Here is a 23,173-nt window from a genome sequence, read left to right as displayed (position 1 = left end):
GTCTCGGTCTATTATACAATCGAACATCGATACGATTCGCTCGCGAAGTCAGCCGCGGAATGAGAAAACAGCTGTTCCGTGCGCGCGACATCCTCAAGCCATCTCCATTCTACCATCCATCGCCAGTGTAGAGTCTGTAGACTGTATAGCACCCATACCTACAGATATACCGAACACCTCAATACCCCACCGTCTACATTCGCGTACATGATTCAATCAGTCGGATTCGCAGCAGTGGCCTCGCTTTCCTCCGTCAGTAGCAGCAGCCCAAGGGAAAAACGCATATACATACACGGAAACTCCATCACAGTCCAGTCTAGACGCACTGAATCACGAAGCTGCTGCTAAAGCTTTCGAGCTCTGGCGAATGAGTTATTCAAAATTCAGGCATTTAAATGTTATCGCGAATATTCCGTGGAGAGAATGAAAACGCCGCCGTCAAGAGAAAACGTCAAATCGACACGCTAAAGATCTTCAACGACAAGTGAGTTTTTCGGCTGCCAAGGTTATTCAGGAGAGCAACTGAGAGAGAGAGGAGACTGACATTAGTCCGCCCGCGATTAACCTATAACTCGCATATGAGTCGCGAGCTCAGTCCATTGTGTGAATTGAAAGAGTTTTCTTTTTGAGAAGAACGCTCCACTCTGTAAGCTAACTCGCATGCCCCGAAACTTTCCTCTACTGGTTATTAATATTCGAGGTTTGAGACAGATCTCTTGCTGCTTGTTAGCTGTTGAAATGAACCTGTTCTTGTTTATGACTTTATGATCATTTTAGAGCAGGTCTATTGTTTTACTCCGGAAAGTCACCAAGTTTAATAGCAAACTTGTTTCTGGGCAATAGCGTTTTACAAGACTTCTAAGTCTTTCTATTCTATCCAAGCAACTTGAAGGTGAAAATAAGAGAGAGTCGTGATAATAAACCTCAATTTCATGTTAAAGAGGCGTGTTGCAACAAAGGTCTTAGCTATATGACGAAATAGGGTAGAGAGAAACAAAAGCACCTTCGTGTCATGAACAACCAATCAAATGTAGTATTAAGGACTAGGATTATAATATATCATTTTTGTTCAGCAGTACTTTCAATACAGAACAACTAACTAATTTGTGTGTGATTTTTCAGTGTTTTGGAGCTGCAAGAAGATGTTGAGTACCAAGTGCAATTCGATGCTGGAGACAAACGTATGGCCATTATGGTCTCGTTATCCCCAGAATTTCCACTGGAAAAACCTGTACTCAGAGTTTCGCCTCCGATAACACACAAGTGGTGTAATGAACACAGTGAAATCACTAGTGCTCCGGGATTGTTAAACGTAATAATTGCCAGCATGCTAATCAACTTGATTGCATATTACAAAATACTTTAGCTAATAAAAATCAATTTTGCAGTTTACAGTGCACAGTGATCTTGGGCGTGTTGTGCAAGCTATCATTAGGGAGTTTAGTAAAAATCCGCCACAATTTATAGAAGATAATTCTCCAGTATCAAATCTGCCGCTTAGAGGTACCACAATTCTACTTTCAAATTGTATATTAAAAACCATTGCATTAGCTTACATTAAGAGTATTTCATTAAAGCAAACTTGTGCTAAAAAATGATATAAGACTGTATTATTTACACAGATTTAGCTGGAAGAGCATCGCCGTCGTACGCATGGAAGCCGCATGACCTCGCCCCCGCTGCATACAACAGCTACTATAACGCTTCGTTTCCACAGTACTCTTCGTCTAACGTCACCCCAAGCATATACAATTACAACTACACGAACGCCGGCAACGCGTACAATATCGCCAGCGATCCGTCGAGACCAAAGCAATATACACAACAGGGACAGTTTTTGGCAAATACTCAGAACTCGGTCCAGTATAAGCAAACGCAGCAATACTCATCGAGTTCTGGGGCTAACGTATACACGAATTTGCACTATGTCAATGCCAACGTGGGGCCGTCAATGCAGAATCAAGTGCAATATAAAAGCAGTAAGCCAACCGTCGAGGATTTCCCTGAATTGGACAACTTGACGACAGAGGAGCTGAAAAAGTTGAGCGAGGACGAAGATTTGATGGACGAATTCTTAGAAAAACACTCGAAGCTTAAGGATATCGATTCTGCGGTCGAGGACGCTATTGACTGGGTTGAAAAAACAGCGAGTAAGTTGCAGGCGCAGTTATAATAAACTTGTTTTATATTTTTAATGCATAATTCAAAGATCGTTGAAGTATTTGCGGCAGTATATAATCATTTTAGTTTCAAGTGATGTAATCATCAGAAAGTGCAAAGACAAACCACTTGTTGATAAGATAGCGCTTCTTGACATTGTTTACGTAAATTTATATAGTTTCAAGATAAAAATAATTTATCAAATATTAACTCTTCTTTCTTTAGCGACAAATCTTGACCAAGAGCAAGAACTTCAAGAATTGCGCGAGGATGTGACCGAAAAGGTACAGACAGTGGAGGCACTCAAAGCTCGCTACGATAAGTTGATACAGCAGTACAACAAGCTATCGGAGGTATTCGCGCCCGAACACATCCGAGACTGTTTACGCGAGGCTGCTGATGAGAGCCAGGAGCAGAGCGAGACAATAGCTCAAGACTTTTTGAACCGCAAAATCGATGTTGAACGTTTCCTTAGCACGTACGTCGAGTGCAGGAAGCTCGGCCAGGCAAGACGCACCAAGGAAGAGAAGCTTACCCATCAAATCAACGAGCTGAAGAGAACTGGCAGATATTGAACGAACGAACAAATGCTTTTTTTCTGTGAAAAACGATGAAATGTCGATGACGAGAGAACGCGTTATTGTACACAAGATATCCCTCCTCTCAAAAATTCTTCTTTTTCTGGCGGAGAGGACCGAAACGAGGTTATTGATTTCGTTGCGTTGCCCTGCTCGATTGGTCAAAATGATGGCGTTTATGCATGCAAATGTACTAACGGATTATCGATTTCGTACGTGATATGTATTTTTATTTATCGAAGATGTGTAATTCACTGTTTTGCATTGTCCTCAGAAAACTAAATCTATTTTAATATAGCTATATATATATATATGATAATGTGCTTGATGGGTTTGAAAGGTATGGCGAGAATGTATGTGTTTTAAAACGAGCGTTCTTGCAAATGTTATGAAAAGTTACTTCTACAGATAATAAAACATTAGGAAATTAATATTACGTGTTATGTTATTAGTATTTATTAAGGTATAAATATGATATGCGTTTAGTGAGTAGTCGATATCGTGAAACATGCATAAACGTCATTGTCCTGCGTGGCAATGCAATGGAAAAACAATACCACGGTCGGCACCTGTTTTTTATTCATAGTTGAATTCAATATACATATAAATATAGATGGTATATTTATGTCGATGGCTCGCTATGGAAAAGTCACTTTTTTCTAATCTCTACTACGGTGCCATCGATAAAGAACAATTGTTAAAATACACACGCACGTCACGTTTCTACACATAGTTATCCTGCTTACCGACTTCTTACTAGATAATACGTCGATGAATATTAAACATGATTATTTTGCACGCGCTCATAGACATTCCAGAAAAAAACGAGAAAAAAGATATTTTTTGTAACAATAAAATGCTGTGCTAAAAATAAAAAAAAACTTTAGTTGCTTTAACGTGATCAGAACATCATAGGACGGTAATTCTATAAATAACAAGATTTTCTAGAATATGATTTAAATTTAAAGACAACGTGAAAGAGTAAACATTTTACGTGAAAGAAACGATATTGCAAGTTGGTTAAAAGAATTATAAACGCTTAAAGGGTCAGTGTTCAATTCGATTTTTCACTCTCCAAGCATCACTTTTCTACTATATTGTAAATACATTTTAGAAGAAGAAAAACGATATACATATGTATGTACGATTAGCAGGAAAACTCGCAAACTTCTTTTGCAGTTTAAATAACTGGTAAATATGAGTTATAATTAAATGAGTATCTTCTTTGTGGATGTTCCTAATTGTCGCATAAATTTCTGGGCTCGAAGGGTACAGAAATAGTACGACGAGTGTAATCGAGATTTTGTTTTTACAACTATATCAAGGAACTTGATAAAGAACATTTTCTTTCTGCGATTAATTGCAGCTTGTGTATCTATAGATTGGAAAAAAAACAAATTGTAATTTTAAACGATCTGCGAAAATATAAGATAAATATTTATAATAAACAGACTTGCATTACTTTATTTTCTATATAACAACTCTCTTTATTAGTCAAGTTTTTGTTCTTTTATGGACAATATTTACAAATATCGACGCTTACATTTTATTATCATACTTTGCGTTCGCTGAACACTTTATAGTCATGGTAAATGCAGTCATACTTATAAAAATAAAGTAATGTTATACTTCAGCAAAAGATAAAACATAGTAGTACAAAAAAAGCATTGTGCGTTCTTGAAGCATCATCTTTCACACTTTGGTCATTTTAAAGCAATGCTCCTTTTCAGTTCTTTTTAAATCTCATTGTGGTCATCTCGAAGAAAATACATACAATTTTTATTAGTCTTTTACACGTCTATAAACGATATTTTAACATACATTTTCAAACTTATAAAAAAAAAACATTTCACCGAACAATCAAACGAGAAAACGCATCACATCAACGAAATTTTAACTAATTTAGATATACGTACTTATAAGAATCGAAACGACCACTAAAATTTCTCAAAAATCTCAAAAACATAATCCTTAGATTAGTCTTTCAAAAGCACCTTCAACTAGTCTGTCAGCTCAGGGATCGACGAAGGAAATCATGATGTATCTCGTGCCCTTCGTGACCTTTAATCCTTCGTGATAGTGGGTCAGTCTTCCGGGATGCATGAGCATCCAGCCGGGCTTAGTGTCAGTTACGGAGCAGTTGTAACGGATAAATCGGCAGCCTCCACCCTCGTAGTCGACGCCAACTTTGTTCAGGGCAATGTTGATCGTGTAGGTCGAGCTGTCGTGGTGAGGCTTAAGACTCGGCTGCTCATCCGGGCGGTAGCGCACCACGAAGTTCATCAGGGATCGGGGCGGCTGTTTTCGGAACAGATAATGTGAAAGAGAATTAATGCTTTATATTAAAGCACAACGTATGCGTTTTGAACTATGTTTTAGAATAGAAGGTGAATTTGGTGTGGGAGATTCTTTTGGAATGTTTTTGATGAACTTAAGTTAATATTGTCTTCCGTTAATTTGATCCAACAAAACGCTACAAAAGAATCATTTTTTAAAAAGTGCACTGTGCACGTTTAGCCAAAGATCCTGCGACAAGACATTTTTCGAATTAATAATTTACGTTGTCCAAAAATCAGGCAGATTTTTCTTTAAGAGTTGACACATACAATAATTGAATGAAATTTAATGAATTGATTTGTTTTAAAATATAACACTTTGACTATGATATTTACTGATGATTCATATTTATATTGATTAAAACATACAAGCTGAATGCATTTTATGGAAGACTTACAATTCAGTTCAATTAAGTTCTGCCATATTTTCTGTAAATAATCGAATCACTGGTGAAAATGATTTTGTTAATGATAAAACAAAATTTACTTTTGATAAACTGAAATAATCATAATAAAAGGTCATATTGGCCAATAATAAATAAACTAGTAAATACTTAAAACTTAAAATATGAAGCTCAAAATTAGAAGCAGTGCTAAGTTGCTGATATTCACATGTGCTACATTGCAATTGTGTCTTTTCTACGTCCCTTTTTCAATCGATAATAATAATTACCGCAATTTTAACCATACGCCGGTTCAATCATCCCTTGAATACTTTAAATTCGCAGATGGAAGAAATATTTATTGAACTTTATACAAGCCTAATAAACAAAAATTGAAATTTTTGCAATAATAATACCGCCAATGCGAATAAAAGTATTTTTCAGTAAGCAGTTCAATGAAAATTCCTTCGGTTAAAAAAAGATAAACAATACCCCCAAAAAATCACAAGCAGCCCTCGTGAGAGCAACTCTGATGATAAATCTTTCTCTCGAAAAAGACGCTTACATAGTCGTAATATCCCGTGAAAACGGCTTGCTGCAACGGATTCACATAGACTCTAAGGAATTCGAGCCAGGACTCGTCGAGACCTACTTGTGTCATGTGTATATCGCGCGTCGGCACGGCTTCGTAACCATTTTCGAGCCGCGGGTCCTAGAATGCAGGGACAAAAGAAAAAAGGGAGATGAGTATCGCTTTTGAAAATTGTCAGCTTACGTCGTGGAAGTAGCCGAGGAAGACGAGCTCCTGCAGGGGTTTCACGTAGTTGCGCAGGAAGAAGAGCCATTGGGACTCGAGGCCGACCTGGTTCATATGTATGTCCCGGGTCGGTACGTTCTCATAGCCATTCGACAGCCTTGGATCCTGAGAGGCGTCGGGTAAAACAGCGTTAATTACGTTAATCGCTATATCATCGTGCTTTTGCGATGGCATGTCTTACGATGACGATGATGCGTTCACCCCATGATCTTATATATAGGGTCTCGGAAATTAGAGTATACTTTTCAGAAACAATATTAGAGACCTCGATTTCGAATTGCAGATGTCAAATTATTGCGCTCATAATAAACTTATAATATGCTCAGACTTACGTAGTTAGAACCATCAGACCACTTCCCGTAGGCCTCCATGATCTCCACGAAATCCTTGTTGAACCTCTCCGTGACGATCGGGAACCAGTAGACATCCGGACACGGCTGGAAAAATTTCCGATTACACCCAGAACCCTTCTCGAGGCTTACCAAACGTCGGCCAACCGCTCGACTCTCACCTGAACGGGCTTGTTCTCCGGAAGGAAATTGTCCGAGTAGTTGACGTGGATGTATCGCTTCTCCCAGTCGAGTTTGTTGTCGAACATCTGATACATGTCCGGGTTGGTCAGCGAGATGTTGAAGGTCTCTGGGTTGACGAGGTGACCAAAGTCCAGCCGGTTGTTCACGTACATGAAGATGTCGCGTCGACGATTCGCGTAGGCGAACGCCATTTCCGCGTCGAGGTCCGCCTCGGCGTAGGATGGGCGGGTGGCTTCGTTCTCCAGGAGAGTCGCGTTGATCAGGTAACAGCTGCTGACGAACGGCACGTTCCAGAGACCCCTGGAATGAGAAAAAGTGAAAAATGAATTATTTTCTTCTCCTTCATCGGTGATTCACCGGTGCAGTACATTAGGCAGTTCATCCGATGATTAACGGTCCTCGTCACAACGTTCGCGGAAAGACTGTCGAGACCTGATCAACGGCTCTCTGCGTATATAGTCTAACTGGAAAAGTGTAGTTCCACTGATGCGAGCATTGTATAAAAGGGGGATGAGTCGAATTGCGGGTATTGATTTACGAGCGAGTATCGGGATATCTCTAATGGACATTGATCGGTTCTCCAGACAGTGTACGTGCATAGAGTTAGCAAGGTGACACGCACGGACAACTTTCTTCCAAAATTAATCAGGGTAGACATTTACGATCGACGCGTGCGCCAGCCGCGAGGAGAGTTCAGCGCGCGTCTCCAGAGGTCAGAAGAGCTTGAAAACAATACACCCCAGCTCGAGTGGAAAACACGCACACAGACGCGCGGAGGTCTTGCCTCTCTTATACACGTCCCGTACAACATCATCATCATCATCATCATCATCATCATCATCATTATCCTCAGGAGCATTAGCATCGGGCGCGCGTCGATTGGCCGCTACTGGCTGGTGAATTATCCAATTGAGATTCATAACGTCACCTCGGCTGCGTCCAGCAGCACTAGTGCGTGCTTTGCCTTTCCATCAGATGCCCCGGCGTTCGACTCGCTCATCCATAGCTCGTGGCTGTCATTCTTTCTCTCTCTCTCTCTCTCTCTCTCTTTGCACCGAGGCGAGATAGAAAGAGCGAGAGAGGGACATAGGGGCAGTTCGGCCGTGCACGCGAGCGACACTTTGCGCGCGTCAGTGACAGGCGCGTGGTCGGTTGCAGGAGGCCTCTCGGACGCCCCCGGGAAGACGTGTGCGCGACTAAGTTGGCCAGACGTTCTTTCTCAGCTGGTAAGGGAGACTGTTTCATCCTCGCATCGTCGATACTTTATTGAAACTGACTCGAGCGTCTTCTTTTCACATCGTGATCTGCATGCTCTCGTGGCAAGGTCAAATGAAGAGGTGCCTCGGATCGGCGCAGCTGGTGGGGCTGGCCGCGCTGGTGCTACTGCTGATGATCAGCATCGAGTCCGCGGAGGCGGCTAAGGGTGGCGGCGGTGGCCGCGGTCGCGGCAGAGGTGGCCGCGGACGTATGTTCGGCTCGCGCATGCCGATACTCATACCCAATCGAAATCCCGGCGCTGTCAACTACTACGAGAACAAGGACGTGAGTTTGCCTTTTTCTTTTTGTAATTTCTAATTTGTATTCGGTGTTCGGTGCGGATGAAATATAAATATTACAGCAGTCAATGTCTGCAACGAACGAAAAAAGGTATCATCAGAGCGCGTTTAAAAATAGCCGCAGCTGCAGGCTAAATAACTCTCCTCGTCTCGTCACCCTCTGAACCGTCAGTGTAAAAACTATTAGTTATAATGCGACACGCCGACCGTCATAAACTTCCATTTGTTTGGCTGCAGATGTACAGGCTGTCGCCCATATACGCTTAGACTGAATATTCAGCTCGACGGATATGCCAATAAAGTTAAAGCGCGTATCCGTTATTTGACGACGCCACTCGTATAATACCTATATATTCAGTAGTAGATAGACTATACATTCAGTTTTACGGTGTGCGGGCCTGTTCCAGGGAGCCAAAATCCAGAAAGCCTCGCATTTCGAGCTGGACTACATGCTGGGCAGGAAAATAACGTTCTTCTGCATGGCCACCGGCATACCCAGGCCGGAAATCACGTGGTTCAAGGATGGCGTCGAATTGTACCATCACAAATTTTTCCAGGTGATTTCTCACGATGATTCGATAATCTAATGGTAAACTAGTCTTAAGAAATGCCAAAGAAGTACACCTATCCATCTATTGCGTGGAGTTATAAAGGTCACCGTAGCAAGTAGAAAAGTCTCGATATAGCCAGACGTCCGTAATTTTGAGTCTTTCAGAGTTACACGTTATTATGACAACAAATAAAAGTTTTAACTCATTTTAGGTTCACGAGTGGCCCATGGGAAACGACACGATAAAGTCGAAAATGGAGATAGACCCGGCGACGCAGAAAGACGCCGGCTACTACGAGTGTCAGGCAGACAATCAGTACGCGGTCGACCGCCGCGGTTTTCGCACGGACTACGTCATGATTTCGTATTAGAACGGATACAATATCGTCGCTCGCAATATTCTTTCTCTTTATGCTGTATCTTCGCATTTGAACTTGAACGATCGCTGCTTTAATTATCACGGCTCCGTTTTCCTTTGAGTCTGGCCTATATTATAGAAGATGAATTTTCGTAGAATATTGTAAAGAAGACATTCGTCGTTGAAGAAATAGTTGATAGAAAGCAATCGAAAGGCTCAATTAGTGTATGAGGCAGAATACAATCTCCTTTAAGGGCAAACAAATTTTTACGAACTTCTTAATTCGAATGATGATGTAGCATGTGTAAAATTACTGTTTTAACTTTACGTTGATGAACTGTCCAACATACAGCCTTTGGGGCACTGGAAGAATCAATTTCTGTAAACTAATCTTTTTTACGTACATAAATGTTTGTTATAATAAGCTAAGTGGACGAATACGCTCATAGTTTTAAATACTTTTACTCTAGATTTTTTATAGCCAGTATTAAGTATGGTTTTCGATCTGAAATGCGACAGGCAGGTTATTATTGTTCGATTAGAGTTACTAAGCATACAAATCATGCACGAATAAAAAAGTTTTGTACCAAACTTGAGCCCACATTTATTCAATTCCTATCTTCGTACAAAAAATCTACGAAAAATTAAATGTAAATATTTTGTTCCTTTTGATTAATCCGGTATGGTGTATCACACGCGTTTCTTTTAATTTAATCATTCAAATTGCAATGCGATTTTCTACTGATATAGCTATTGCTGTAACGAAATAAAAAGGGGTAAGCAACTTGTGCGACGTATGTGTCTATATTTATCGCGCAAGTCTTCCTGGTGACTTGGCATGGCTATAACAATATCGAGCAGTACAGCGCCAATGCTCGTCCCCTCTCGAGATAAGTTTTATTAGGAAATAATTGCACTAAGGGTACGTACACATAATGCGCAACTCTCGGTCATTCTGTATTCTACGAGCGCATCTATATACGGACCGGAGTCGTATCGAATTCACGTAACTACACTGAAAAAAAAAACAGTCATTTCTGCTGTAAAGTTCGGTAGTTTTAACCGTTCTGCCACCGTAACGACTGTTCAGTAAGAACAACGGTATGCCACTGGTAGTTTTGGCGAGTCGCGACTCGTAAAATTGGTCGCTTACGCGGGACACCAGCAAAAACGACCGAACTGATTCTTTAAAACTACTCAACTCTACGGTAATTTTGACGAGTCTTCGTACAATGACGGATTACCGGTGCGATTTCAGTTAAAATGGCTGAATTTTTTTTCAGTGTATACGTAATCGTACAAAAGGCGCGCATCGAGTGTTTCAATTCACAGTGTAAATGGGAAAACGTAATTGTGTTACCCCGGTGGAATTCACTGTTTACGTTGGCGAACGCGTTAATCAAATAGGGTCGCGTTTACTCGGAATGAACAATTGAATCTAAAATTGTGATTACATGTTCAGCTATGCTTAATACACTGCATGCTTAAATTGTTAATAACAATTAAATAGACGCTGTGTGCTGTTTTGATTGTGAAAATTTACCATTAATTGCTTAACTAATTTTGCTTTTTATCTTGCAAAAATCCATTTCCCATTATTACAGACCAGCAATCTCCATCGTAGAAAAATGTTAAGGTTTCAAATAAGCTAGCTTTGAAACTTATTAAGCGTGATTATAAAAAATTCTTTTTATCTATAAAAGACCTGCATTATTAACAAATAGTGATCGCTAGTTGTATTTTACAATTAAAATAATAATAACCACATTTTTTCCCGAAATTTCAGTTTAATTTAAGCCCTCCTAACTCGGCCGTCTCCTAAATTAAATTGGAGAATTTTATTTCATAATTTGGGTATAACATAGCACTTTATCTGATTAAGCTCAATTTCATAACGTAATTCATTAAACCGATAACGAGATTCTTCAATCGCCGACAGCGCTAATTGCTCATATAATAATTAACAAAAGCATTAACTCTTCGTCAGAGGCAACTCATATAGCCTACCAGAAAAGTCCATCAGTCTCTGTGATCTATATACGTATATACCCATAAACTGCCCCTCACACGCTCCCTAACCCAATAAACCGACACACAAGCTTGACCAAGTCAAATCAATCTGAAATATGCGCGCAATAATATATATATATATATATATATATATATATATATATATATATATATATATATATATATCCATACACTCGAGAGCATATAGGCATATGCGTATAATATCCTAACGACCGTAATCGCGAGGATCGCTGAGCTATACGTTCAGTGCAGCGGTCGCGGCGTCTGTGATTTATCTCTCTCCTATAGTGCATACCTATACCTATATGCGTACACTCATCGCAGCGTGTGCGCGAGTGCCTCGCTAGGTTCGCAGTGGGCTATACTACTTACGCTCTTCTCTCGCGAATCGTCGCCTCTAGATTAAGTGCCGGCTCTCTGTCGTTTATGTATTATATGCACTCCCTATTCTGAAGATTTAATTTCCGTGTGCGCGGTAGGTTTTCAGAGTCGTTCAATCTGCAGGCAATGGTGGGCTACGACCTTCACGATATTTTCCGGGGGTATTGTCGTTTAATAGAGGCTTGATGGATCAATTAATTTTTGTCGTTATTTCTCGTTGCGGGGCTCTGTGGGTAAAAAACTCACAGAGAAACATTTTCTTCAAAAGCTCGATCGCATAAAGATGAGCAGAAGGAAATTTTATCGGAAAAATAAAGATACGTAAAAATATACATACGTATTTTATAAATGTTTGACTATTCTATCTTCTTATAATTAGGACAACTCTCAATTTCTTATACTTAATAAAATTCGCAAAAAAATATCCCCGCCCACGCAACGAGCAAAAACGCATAGCTGGCAATTATATTTCCCACGAATCTGACCCGATTATATCAAAGCCATTATAAAACAATTGGATTACAGCATCGATCTAGCGGCAGAAGCATATCGCGCATAGAGCAAATTCGCTCGGCGTTAGGACAATCATCCTCCTAATCAAAACGATCATCGCACTCCGTAACGACCTCTCAGCGCATCACTCAAACTATGCAAGCAGCATCATTCCAAATCCCATGGTTCTTTTTTTAGAAATCCTCTCTCGCATTCGATCGCGTATCCGCGCATCTTTGCAAGGGATATCACGCGCACACATACACGCGGATGTATTATTCTAATGCACAGCTATACGCATGCACGCGAGCTTACGGAGATCCGGACGACGGTGCAGGTCAGGTTCATCGCTTGGGCAATTGCACGATAATGCGCTATACTGCTCCGCCGCTATCCCCCCGGTCCCCGAGTCGAGTTTAGCCTATGCTCGGCTCAGCGTAATGGATAGGACAGGACGACGACAACGGCTAGAGCTAGGGGAGAGGAAAGCAGCTCGGAGACTGTTCCGTGTCGTCGGCGTAACAGAGCGCTCTCTGGGCCCGTTCGCTACTGTGTGTCCGCACGATCAAGCGAGAGGATACTTATCAATCTGCTTCCGAGAGTAAGCTGTTCCCGATATAACTGTACATATAACTCGAGCGTGTGTGTGTGTGTGTGTGTGTGTGTGCGTGTGGCGTTGTTTTTGTTGGTTTGGTCTGGTTGACGGGGGGCTGCGCGTCTGATGCGGACAAGTGGTGAGATGGGAGTGTATTATTGACTTTGCTTGCGGCTGATGATGCGATGATTATTTTGCATGCGTGGAAAAGTTTCGAGGATGCGAGAGATTATGTGATTGTGGCTGATTCTGCTGATAGGCATGGCACAGGGAATTTTGGAGACCGACGATCATTTCTCACTGTCCACTTTGCGCTCGATTTTTCACATTTTTTTAATCGCGGAAGTCGTCAGAGATCGTTCTCTTGATCGGTATAATAAAGAAACATTCAATCTCGATCGCACGCGTGAAATTTCACCAGATCTATAATGACAGACTAAATCCTGCGCTCAATCCCATCCACTTACGATAATTAACTTTCCGCTGAGGTAATAGTCCAAGCCGATATACCGATTCGGTAATGTCCGGCCAGTATTAAACGCGCCGGTGATCATCAAACGCTGTGCTCCTCTCTATATACGATATGAATCCAACGATAATCTGATTAATTGAAATTTTAAAATAGCACACTTCACGACAGGCCATTGGAAGATGTCGAGCGGAAGGAGCTGCGCTTGTCTGCTGATGATGTGCTTGCTGCTGTTGCTGGGCAGTCAGGAGATCGCGGCGAGAAGAGGTCGCGCCCGGAGCAGGAGCAAGTCCAGGGTGCAGATAGGTCTGCCCATAACCGGCAAGTACCGCGACCCCGAGAGCGATCAGTACTACAATAATCAGCACGTACGTACTTCCCCTATATAATGAGTACTCTTGGATCGTGGGTTATATCTGATGACCTCGATTTTTTACGATTTCAGGGAGCCAAGATATTGCTAGCCTCACATTTCGATCTCGAGTACGTTCTCGGACACAAGATTGCTTTCCTATGCGTCGCTCGCGGAACGCCCCGGCCGCACATCACCTGGTACAAGGACGGAAACGAGATTTACACCCACCTCTATTTGCACGTGAGTATGAGATATCTCTTGACGGTGAAACTCGATCGATTAACTTAATTTACGATTCTTTCATTACTCCAGGTACACGAGTGGCAGATGGGTAAAGACAAGGTCAAGTCGAAGCTAGAGATCGATCCAGCGACGCAGATGGACGCCGGCGTCTACGAGTGCACGGCCGACAACATGTACAGCATCGACCGGAGATCCTTCAAGACTGACTTCTCCATCGCTTTCGATTAGGCTTACTTTTATCCTATGCGCACTTTGTACTGAGAATAAATCTTTATACATTGGACCAAAGAGGGCTGTTATAAACTCTGTGCGCTCCCTTGTTTCTTGAAATGAAATTTAGTTTTATTTTACTTTTAAATTTGATATTTTTTTATCACTGAAAGAGAAATATGGACGGTGCAGAAATCAATTCATTCGTTTCAAGATCTCAATTCAAGAAACAGAGCGAGAGTGTGTATTTATAGAAATTTTTCTGGACACCTTGAACGATGAACGTATTATCGCTCTGCCAGTCAAGAAAGAATTTTGTAGGAATTTTTGACGATTTTACGAATACTTTTTTTTAAAGCGTAACAATTAGAAAAATATTCCTGTGATTGTAAGCTGTAAGCACGTGTTTTTCTATACTCCAATAGTTTCTTCTCAGTACACGAATAAATCCTAAGATATATTGCGAAAAATTATCTACTCTTACGTCAAACTGTGTATCTGTACTACAGAAAACCATTTCACAGTGTGTATCCAAACGACAGTCAAGCAGCTTGTATTTTTAGACTTTTCTATTCTTTGACTCAAAGCAAATGTGACAATAAATTTAACTGAGGCACGTACTCTTTTAATTGATAACCCCGTCCTATCGAGTTCCTTTAAAATAAAATTCAAAGTAAGGAAAAAAAATTATTCTCACCTTCGTTCGTGGTGAATGATATCCATGTAATCAGAGCTCCTGGCATAAAATCCGTCGTCCGTAATAGCACCCCAGAAGTTACTCCAAGCTTTGAACGGCCTAACTAGCAGTGGCGCTACAATGCCACGCTGTTGCTCCACCAACAGTTCCAAGGTATTTACGTTATCCAAGTGGGACTCGGAATCGATGGAAAAGTAACCCGAACATTTCACAGAGAGACAGTGATTCCTGAGTAGCAATGGAAGAGTGATTAGTTAGATTTTGATTTTCTTCTACATATAAGTTCGCATAAAGCATTTTAGTCCCAATCCTTACATAGCTAAATTACGAGCAGCAGCCTCGGCGATTTCATCCTCCGGTTTGATCTGCTTCACGCTTTGGTACTCGTCTCCGTGCTTTTCCACGAACTCGTCGATCAATTTTTCGTGATAAGGTACATTATTGCGAATAAAGAAATGCAGCTTCTCCTTGGGGTATCGCTGATCCTTGATCTTGTTCAAGAACTCTTCGAGGAACGGAGTAGGTTTTTCGATGAAGATGGCTATGAGAATTTTCGGATAGGCCTCGGCATTTTTCACGTCGAGCTCGATGGTTCGATCCCAGCAGCTGAGACAGCCCTCTTCGGGGCTCCAGGCCTGAGCCACGTAGTTGCCCAGAGAATTCAGCAGCAATTTGCTAAATCCGTTACCATGGATAATCAGAGGAACTGTATTGTAGGCCGTATTCTGAACGTAGGCCTCGTTGCCCTTGAAACGGAGCTCGATATCATCTGGAATAGCAAACGTACGAGAAAATTTTAAAAGTTGAAGTGAATTTCTATACCAACAGTAGTCCTTTTGAAAAAAAAAAAAAAAAAAAAAAAACATACGAATTGCTCCGTTGAGATTCTGGAAGATCTCGGACTTGTGATCCAACTTGATCTTGTGCTTCTCTCTGAGCTCGGAGTTCAGATACACCTTGGTGTAGAAGAGCTGATCGTCGTCGTCGTCCTTGATCTCAGCGCTGGTTAAAATAGCGTAGATATCGGGAGCGTAGCCTATGAATCCTCCGGAGTTTAAGAACCGCTTGCCACGTTTCACCTGTGGATACTCCGAGGCCAAGGATTTCAGAGGCCAGCAGTACTCCTCTGCCGAGAAGATCACCCGAGCGTCGTCCCATTCCTTGAACTTCCGGCTTATCTTTTCCAGAGAGCTGAGGAATATCACGTCGTAACTGCGGAAAGAGCGAATTATTAATTAATAACCAGCTGACATTACAATACGCAATGATATTAATTTGAAATTACGAAGACGAATCCCGCGAAAGGTGCACACGTTATTCGGGCAGTTCAAACGAACGAAATGATATCTCTCTATGATCACATCATCAATACAAATCATGCCGGGCAAATTTCAATTCTCGATTTCTCTCGACGTTATATATCCTGAATGAATAGCGACACTGCCGATTGGAAGAGAAAAATAGAAAGGCAGCAATATGTCAGCGTCGGCAAAGTGCCAGAATTGGGGCTTTGTGTGCAGCTAGTCGCGCTACCAATTTACCATGCGTATATCGAGAGATTGTGCACGGACATTTAGAGTGAAATATCGTCCTATTGTACTGCGGTTCATCGGAGCAAGCATTTTCCAAAAACGCGCTATGCGGAGCTAAGAACGGTTTATGCAGGCGAATATAATTAAAATTTAACGCGTTTCACCGTATTTTCAGCAGAGTTGCAATTAATACCGCTGAGTATGCGCGATTGTTAAAGAATAATGAAGCTGCAATAAAACAGATGCAGCCGCTTTTCATTATAGAATGAATATGTATAATAAAGCAAAATTTTCATTTATAACTTATTGATCCATTAAGAAATGAAAGAAGAAAAAATCGACTCTCACCTATCGGTAAAAAGAACGATCTGGTCCGGGTCGTCTTTGATCTCCTCGATGGCCTCCTTGAGCAAGTTGACCTTCTGTCCACCTCCGGCGTAGAGCTTGATTTCGCCGCCTCGCCAGGCTTGTCCTAGGCCCAGGACACGGACATTGTCGCCGAAGCCGTTGACCTCGGTCGAGCGCAAGTAACGCCGGAAGCCCTCGGTCTCGTTCGTCGCGACCGTGAAGACCAGCGCGTCGTCTGTCAAACAAACGAGATAAGCACGTGCCGTTATATTAGAGATTCTGTACAGTCGTTATACGTCCTGCACCTGCAGTTGTTTGTTTTGGGCCGTGGCTTGTTGAACCTTAAATTGGCTATGGTATAGGGTATTGTGATGTTTGGAACGAAAATTGAGCTAATTGTCTTTATACTTATAACGTTGACGATGCGAGCAAAAAGAAATGTTGATTTGTTTAAATTCGTATGATCACGCTGTCTATAACGAGTAACTTTACGAGTGCGAATTGTAATTAATTAAAGTTACACGTCGATTGGAAATAAATTATTCTGCAAAAACATGCGAGTTCTGCTCTTAAAAAGTGTTCCACTGTACACTCTGCGAGGAGATCTGATCAGGATCTACGATTGCACTGCCTGCAGCAAACTCTGCCTTCTTAAGGAAATCTCGCACTATGCATAATAATATGCATGTGTAATAAAACGTCTCGTTTCGTATACGTATAGCGCATAAGTATTACACGAAAATCCGACGAGTGCGCATAAAATGACGCAGACGCAGCGTATAAAACAAATACTCGCGTAGCAGTGTAGTACTTAAATTGCAATGGAGGAGGCTCTTGAAATCACGGCGAAACAGAAGGGAGCGAGACGCGAGCTTCTGCCTCGCATTTATTATTCTAAAGCCAGGTATTACGATTTGATGAAGGTGATGCAACGTGCTTTTTATTCCACCATATACATGTACTTTTACGCGGCTAATTTACGACTGCGTATGGAGCTACAAGTCTAATGCGCGCGGAAGGATAATGAAATATCGGCGGCGTCGTCGCGTAACGCATGGCGCTGCGCGCGGAGCCGATAAATAAACCCGCGAAATTCGCGTAATTAATTTATACGAGCGAGAGTAATTTATACGCGTTTCGCTATCCTATACCTGTATATATGGTCTGGAACGATATTAAATTTGCGTATTTTTTACGCCGAGAATTTGCGTTAATATTTATCCGGCATCATCCGTGCAAATTTCAATTACATCGCGACGTCAATAATATTATACACGCGTAACAAAAGCCTCTCGAGCTTCCATGTAATATTGCAGCATCGTCTCGCGCAGCCGACGCGAGAGAGCTGTCGGTAGAGCGGTCGGTAGAGCGGCGTCTGTATAAAGTAGCGCCGGCACGAAAAATCGGCGAGCGCATCGCGCTTCCCGGCTGTGCGGCGGCCCGTAATATACCTATAAGTATAAGCGCGCTTCCGCGCCCGCGCAGCGATTCAGACTCTCTTAATTCCAGAAATGCTCTCGGCCCCGACGACGTGGCAGAGAAGCCGCGTTGGGATGTAAGTGATGCAGTTTGTTTATTTTTACGGATGTTTTCCCAACAGGGAATGTGGAGTATGAATTTAAAAAATAAGAAGCATAATTATAATTAAAACTGTCACTGATCTGTCATCAAGTCCATTTGTATAATGCGCGAAGGTACGCGTGGGAATATTAAAATCGTTCATATTTTTAAATATAGACGCGTCGCCCATTAAATTTGATGGTTTTCAAATACTATCACGAGGGAAAAGGCTGGCTCAACGAGCACCGAGTGTATTAAAAATTTTAAATTGTAAATTGGAATCATCTAAATCTCTACAGTTCGGTTTTTATCTCGAATGCACGTTATTCTCGGTATAGCATGTCCCTCCCCGAAGCTTACACACGCGTAATATTAGACCAACCGGCCGGATAGTATATGGGATGTCGAAGTGTGCAGTATAGAGAGAGAGAGAGAGAGAGAGAGAAAACGCCTGAGGGGAGGGGAACCGGCGACTTTTCCTCTCTGTATACGCGGATACGACGCTGCTGGGCACTATCTCTCTCGTTTTCAGATCCGCCGACGACATGGACCTCGTCACGTACGCCTCGGGGTTCAAAGATAATTTTTGCTTTTCGTCCATGATTTCTCCAAGTTGGATACAAGGGCGATGTTGTTTTTCTCAAAGTGTAATACCCCGAGAGTCTCCGCGTGCGTTAATTGCGCCGGTTTATTGGAGCATCCTGTGTGTCCGTGTGTGTGTGTGTGTATACACAACAATCAGAGAACGTTGATCCGATGTTGCGCTCGATGCACACAGCAGCTCTCGCGCGCTAGTTAAACGAATCTATCGGATCTCGGTGATGTTTTCTTATAAATTTCGCGCACAACTCTAGCGAATTAAATACCTTCAAGCCGCCGTGGTGGTAATTCAATTCTCGCTAAACCTCCGTAAACGGCGAACGCTGCATAATCAGCGCTTCCCCGCACCCACAAGTCGGTAATTCGTTCGAGAATCAACAGCCATTCAAGGATCTCTCTCATCAGTATACAGTCCGCACCTATACGCACGCAATCACTCAGGCTAATGAAGAGCGAAAAATCAACTCCTTACCCGTCTCCTCAGCCGCGACGCAAGCCAGTACTGCGAGCAGGACACACGTCCACCTCTTCATCGCGAGGAAAAACATCTCACTCTTCGAGGTAAATCACAAAAAAGGGGAGCTTGTAACGCGACGCGGCGTAATCTCGACGGACACGCGGCTCTGACTGCGACTCGCCGCCGCGCAACGCAGCAGCTGATGATGCTGTGCGAGCTCTGCTCTCCGAGAGAGGGAGAGAAAGAGATATATGCGTGTGTATATATGGTGACCGTCGCCCACACGGGCCACACGACTTATAGAGTTTTTAAGCTGTCTTCACACCGGGTCGGCTTTATTCTTTTTTGCCAGTTGCGGTTTGTATCCGAGATTGATCGAATGGAAGAGCTGATGTGCGTAAGTTTTAAAAATAATATCGTATACTATATCACAATTTTTTTTTTATAAATTCTACGAGAATTTCCGCCGATAAGCGAAAGCGATGGGAGAGCTTTTATGTAAGACTTAAATTATCGCTCGCACTGGAATTGTGAAATCAGCCTCATAGATATAATGTTACAATGTGCAATTCTCGAAATTTCTTGCTTTCTTTCATCCGCCGCACTGATTTCATTTCTGTCTCTTCTTCTTCGATACCATCGCCTCTACTCTACGTTAATGAGGTCGTCAGTCTTGAATGTTTGATAACGAGATAACGAATTGCAGCGTAGTAGGTCCTTTGATATTATTGCGATTTGTTTTCATTTCCCACTATGTCGCGTATAAAATAGGTTAAGTCACAAGAATTCTCTTGTTGAAAGTTCTTTTGTCACTCATTTGTTACAGTGTACAGTTAATCGAATAATGAGATTTTTGACTTTGATGCTTGTCTCGGGCCGTACAGTTCTAACATTTCTTTGATGTCTTTACCGAGTATAAACAAAGATTTCGAGGCGACACATGACGCGCCTGTTATGACACTTGGTTCAGGCGGACTAGAATCACTTATTCGCGAATAACCAGTTTTTCTTTCAAGAGTTCATCGCCGTTTTCATTGCACATGCACACATAATTAGAACAATCTTGTGAGTTATTGCAAAAACGATTCGCTTTTCTTGCGAGAACAACAGGGACCGGGGACTGGACGAGAAACGTCAGTTACTGCGCATGCGCAAAGTGATGTTAAGCTTTGTTCACAAGTTCTATTTCAAATTTAATTTATTGTACTGTCCATTCGCATATAATCATAAAATTTCTACATAGATTAATTTAGGAAAAACTGCAACTTTTAATGCTGAATATTAATTATAATTCTTGGAAACAATAAATCGCAGAAGAATGATTTTGGTCCCCAGACGAAACCATTGCGAATGAAGCTTTATCACATATGCTCGAGTTTTCGTGACGTCACAGAAGAGTATAGTTTGTGCTAGAAACATCCTAACCTGTACACAACAAACGTTTCTCTGACGAGATGCCGCCGAAAGTGGCAAGTGAATCTGAAAAAGACACGTCAGTTTGAACGAGAGTTGCAGGATCGCCTCAATGACAGGCAAGTTAAGTAAGTTTAAGCGACTCGAAGAGATTTCATCAGTCTTTGAAAAGAAACGAAATTGAAGCGGTTTAACTTGCCTGGTTAAACCTTTGACAAGCATTGATAAAGAAAGAAGATTCAAGTGATTTATGACAAAAAAGGATTGATACAAATTTATGTACGATAATTCAGAATGAGACCAGCACAAAGAAGGCAGCCAGGGCTGCAGTACGGACTGGTACTGTTAGCATCACAGGCCATGAATTTCGGAATTGACAAGATACCTCCTGCCACTCTCCTAGGAATGGCAGTTCAAAGTCTTCTATACGCCGGAATGATCAAAGTGCCATGGAATCCAGAGGACGTGTGCATCTCCACATTAAAAATTCTCAAGCACAAAGATTGGCGTTCCTTCGTAGTATCCAATTTTGAGCACGGATCAGATATGCATCTCTACTACAATATGGTATCGTTTCTCCTGAAAGGTTCCTATTTAGAGCCCATGTATGGAACAGCCAACTTTGCCTTGCTCATTGGTCTGTTATCCCTGGGTTGTAGTTCAATGTATGTTTTCTTGGGATATGCATTGACACAAATTACAACGGATTACGCTTACTACACCTCCTGTGCCATTGGCTTCTCAGCAGTTCTTTTTGCCTTGAAAGTTATTGTCGTCTGTGAGGAACATGACAGACCTACTGATGTAGGAGGTTTCAGAGTACCAAGTAAGTTTGCAGTCTGGGCTGAGCTGGTTTTAATTCATCTTCTAGTTCCAAACTCATCATTTATTGGACATCTTGGAGGCATTTTGGTTGGCTGTTTATATTGTTATACATTTGTGGGAGAAATTGTAGACAGTAAATTATCCACCATTACTGGACGACCCATTATCCACGAAGATCAATTTTACAGGAGACGTACTTGGAGATTTTAAGTGTTGGGGCAAAGATTTTTTGAGTGAATCTTGAATGTTGTATGAATGAAGATATATTGTAACTAAAAATAGATACTTGAATGTAGAACCATTCAGTGTAATTTCTGTGATGAAACAATAACAGTACATATTAAGGGAAATATATGTGTTAGCGGTAAAGTACAAACATGTGAAAAGCACAAATGTTATTATTTTTATATTTAATTATAAAATACCTAATTAAAAATAAAATATATAACTTATGAACAAATTATCTGATTTTTGTAATGTCAATTTCTTCACCCAGAAAATCAATACACATGTTTGTGCATGCATCATTTCCAAAGTTACTGTTCCAAACTCACTTTGCCTATATTTAACAACTGCCCAAACTATAAGTGGTTTTTAATAAACAAAATTATAATAATTTACATTTCAATGAACTTTTTCAACTTCGCAATTCCACATATCTTTGACCACATGCATACAAGTAATTTGATTTGAAGACTGAAAAAAAAAAGTTCCCTAGCTACCTTTGTCACGCGCTTCAAAAGGACAGCTCGCCCCTTCCTGGCTCCAGCGCACGATCCTCGGCACTCCCCTGTCCTCCGCCTCGGCCTCTTCGCACGACGAGTTTCTATTATTTTTGCTCACGTAGGAACTCAGCTTCAAATTTCGACTGCAGCTGTACTTGCTCTTGTCATCCGCGATCGAGTTGCCATTCCGTCCCGAGCAGGCAGAGGCGCAGTAGATAAAGAGCGCGAAACATGCCGCCGAACGCGTGATCATGGTTCCAAAAATGTTCTCTCGAAGCCGATCCCGTCAAAACGACCGCGACCGATCTGAAAGCGAGACACGCTCGGATTCGGACTTTATATACCCGAGAAAGTGCGAGAATCAGCGTGACGGCGGCTCCGAAAATTTCCGCGTTATTCTTGCGCCTCTACTTGCTCTACTCCTATATATATAATGCGGGCATCGTCATCCTAGAGGATATCGGCCGTTGCTTTTCACGCATCTCCGATCAAAAACGGATCACGAGTACACTTTCGCTGTGATAGAGCTGATGGAGCGAAGCGCGATCGTGGCCAATGCGCGCGGGTGTGATGTCGACACGCTGTTATTCCGGGGTAAAAAAGAACAGCCGAAGCGGCTCGATGCTTTTCCGCTTTCGTTGCGGCAGTCGCGGTAAAAGTGTGCGGCGATCCTGCTATAACTGTTTTGGGCAACTTTTCTTCTTTTCGAACGAGCGACGATTCTCCGTTATTCGTCGAACTGAATTCCAATATTTCCAATACTTCGAATTCGCGAAAAAAAATGAATAAATAAATAAAAATAAAAAACGCAATATAATGAATGTACTCTCAATACAATAAAATACAATCGATACAGGAACGCGTGCAAAATCCACGACATTTCTCTGGTTTCCCGGCCAACAGACGCGTTGAAAATCACCGCGTTCGCCCAAACGAATTGCGCGTGCATCTTCTCGCCCCCGCATCCCA

The 23,173-nt window shown here is 41.8% G+C and overlaps 5 protein-coding genes across 11 annotated transcripts; 4 read left to right on the top strand and 1 right to left on the bottom strand.

Moving 5' to 3' along the window:
* The first annotated feature begins 62 nt into the window (after positions 1 to 62).
* LOC100117421 (vacuolar protein sorting-associated protein 37A) lies at positions 63 to 4,186 on the top strand. 3 transcript variants are annotated; one of them, XM_008216999.4, is made up of 5 exons: positions 63 to 484; positions 1,123 to 1,312; positions 1,389 to 1,503; positions 1,623 to 2,150; positions 2,386 to 4,104. In XM_008216999.4, exons 1-5 carry the CDS (start codon positions 396 to 398, stop codon positions 2,733 to 2,735), a joined length of 1,272 nt encoding a protein of 423 aa, XP_008215221.1. In that variant the 5' UTR covers positions 63 to 395; the 3' UTR covers positions 2,736 to 4,104. The 3 variants fall into 3 exon arrangements, with proteins under 3 accessions (XP_008215221.1, XP_008215214.1, XP_031785692.1); XM_008216992.4 differs by having other exon boundaries at positions 77 to 484; positions 1,605 to 2,150; positions 2,386 to 3,160; XM_031929832.2 differs by lacking the exon at positions 63 to 484 and adding an exon at positions 543 to 646 and having other exon boundaries at positions 1,605 to 2,150; positions 2,386 to 4,186.
* On the bottom strand, positions 3,388 to 22,981 carry LOC100117467 (procollagen-lysine,2-oxoglutarate 5-dioxygenase). Of its 3 annotated transcripts, none has more exons than XM_016984369.3 (9): positions 22,202 to 22,981; positions 16,625 to 16,859; positions 15,613 to 15,956; positions 15,060 to 15,513; positions 14,745 to 14,972; positions 6,786 to 7,107; positions 6,607 to 6,711; positions 6,023 to 6,169; positions 3,388 to 5,036 (listed from the first exon to the last, which is right to left on the bottom strand). In XM_016984369.3, exons 1-9 carry the CDS (start codon positions 22,455 to 22,457, stop codon positions 4,752 to 4,754), a joined length of 2,376 nt encoding a protein of 791 aa, XP_016839858.1. In that variant the 5' UTR covers positions 22,458 to 22,981; the 3' UTR covers positions 3,388 to 4,751. The 3 variants fall into 3 exon arrangements, with proteins under 3 accessions (XP_016839858.1, XP_016839853.1, XP_008215204.1); XM_016984364.3 differs by lacking the exon at positions 6,023 to 6,169 and adding an exon at positions 6,233 to 6,379 and having other exon boundaries at positions 22,202 to 22,507; XM_008216982.4 differs by lacking the exons at positions 6,023 to 6,169; positions 22,202 to 22,981 and adding exons at positions 6,233 to 6,379; positions 19,257 to 20,494.
* LOC100116266 (immunoglobulin domain-containing protein oig-4) lies at positions 7,760 to 9,862 on the top strand. 2 transcript variants are annotated; one of them, XM_008216959.4, is made up of 4 exons: positions 7,760 to 8,033; positions 8,132 to 8,349; positions 8,771 to 8,920; positions 9,126 to 9,862. In XM_008216959.4, exons 2-4 carry the CDS (start codon positions 8,137 to 8,139, stop codon positions 9,282 to 9,284), a joined length of 522 nt encoding a protein of 173 aa, XP_008215181.1. In that variant the 5' UTR covers positions 7,760 to 8,033; positions 8,132 to 8,136; the 3' UTR covers positions 9,285 to 9,862. The 2 variants fall into 2 exon arrangements, with proteins under 2 accessions (XP_008215181.1, XP_008215171.1); XM_008216949.4 differs by having other exon boundaries at positions 7,763 to 8,349.
* Positions 12,588 to 14,667, top strand: LOC100680305 (immunoglobulin domain-containing protein oig-4). Of its 2 annotated transcripts, none has more exons than XM_008216937.4 (4): positions 12,588 to 12,776; positions 13,396 to 13,607; positions 13,685 to 13,834; positions 13,907 to 14,667. In XM_008216937.4, the coding sequence occupies exons 2-4, from the start codon at positions 13,422 to 13,424 to the stop codon at positions 14,063 to 14,065; spliced, it is 495 nt and encodes a 164-aa protein (XP_008215159.1). In that variant the 5' UTR covers positions 12,588 to 12,776; positions 13,396 to 13,421; the 3' UTR covers positions 14,066 to 14,667. The 2 variants fall into 2 exon arrangements, with proteins under 2 accessions (XP_008215159.1, XP_031785764.1); XM_031929904.1 differs by having other exon boundaries at positions 12,635 to 12,776; positions 13,411 to 13,607.
* Positions 20,648 to 22,099, top strand: Rhbdd1 (rhomboid domain containing 1). The gene has a single exon (NM_001134401.2). The coding sequence runs from the start codon at positions 20,949 to 20,951 to the stop codon at positions 21,687 to 21,689; it is 741 nt and encodes a 246-aa protein (NP_001127873.1). The 5' UTR covers positions 20,648 to 20,948; the 3' UTR covers positions 21,690 to 22,099.
* Positions 22,982 to 23,173: the final 192 nt, after the last annotated feature.

The sequence above is a fragment of the Nasonia vitripennis genome, chromosome 1 (genome assembly GCF_009193385.2).
Source record: "Nasonia vitripennis strain AsymCx chromosome 1, Nvit_psr_1.1, whole genome shotgun sequence".
NCBI classification, from domain to species: Eukaryota; Metazoa; Arthropoda; class Insecta; order Hymenoptera; family Pteromalidae; genus Nasonia; species Nasonia vitripennis.
This window is presented reverse-complemented; position numbering and strand designations above follow the sequence as displayed.

Coding starts and splice junctions, on each gene's coding strand:
- LOC100117421 (XM_008216992.4), top strand. CDS start 396: ATGTTATCGCGAATATTCCGTGGAGAGAATGAAAACGCCGCCGTCAAG. Junction 485..1,122: donor CTAAAGATCTTCAACGACAA/GTGAGTTTTTCG, acceptor GTGATTTTTCAG/TGTTTTGGAGCTGCAAGAAG. Junction 2,151..2,385: donor CTGGGTTGAAAAAACAGCGA/GTAAGTTGCAGG, acceptor TTCTTTCTTTAG/CGACAAATCTTGACCAAGAG.
- LOC100116266 (XM_008216949.4), top strand. CDS start 8,116: ATGCTCTCGTGGCAAGGTCAAATGAAGAGGTGCCTCGGATCGGCGCAG. Junction 8,350..8,770: donor ACTACTACGAGAACAAGGAC/GTGAGTTTGCCT, acceptor GGCCTGTTCCAG/GGAGCCAAAATCCAGAAAGC. Junction 8,921..9,125: donor ACCATCACAAATTTTTCCAG/GTGATTTCTCAC, acceptor AACTCATTTTAG/GTTCACGAGTGGCCCATGGG.
- LOC100680305 (XM_008216937.4), top strand. CDS start 13,422: ATGTCGAGCGGAAGGAGCTGCGCTTGTCTGCTGATGATGTGCTTGCTG. Junction 13,608..13,684: donor AGTACTACAATAATCAGCAC/GTACGTACTTCC, acceptor TTACGATTTCAG/GGAGCCAAGATATTGCTAGC. Junction 13,835..13,906: donor ACACCCACCTCTATTTGCAC/GTGAGTATGAGA, acceptor TCATTACTCCAG/GTACACGAGTGGCAGATGGG.
- Rhbdd1 (NM_001134401.2), top strand. CDS start 20,949: ATGAGACCAGCACAAAGAAGGCAGCCAGGGCTGCAGTACGGACTGGTA.
- LOC100117467 (XM_016984369.3), bottom strand. CDS start 22,457: ATGATCACGCGTTCGGCGGCATGTTTCGCGCTCTTTATCTACTGCGCC. Junction 15,514..15,612: donor GAATCTCAACGGAGCAATTC/GTATGTTTTTTT, acceptor TTGCTATTCCAG/ATGATATCGAGCTCCGTTTC. Junction 6,712..6,785: donor CGGAGAACAAGCCCGTTCAG/GTGAGAGTCGAG, acceptor AAATTTTTCCAG/CCGTGTCCGGATGTCTACTG.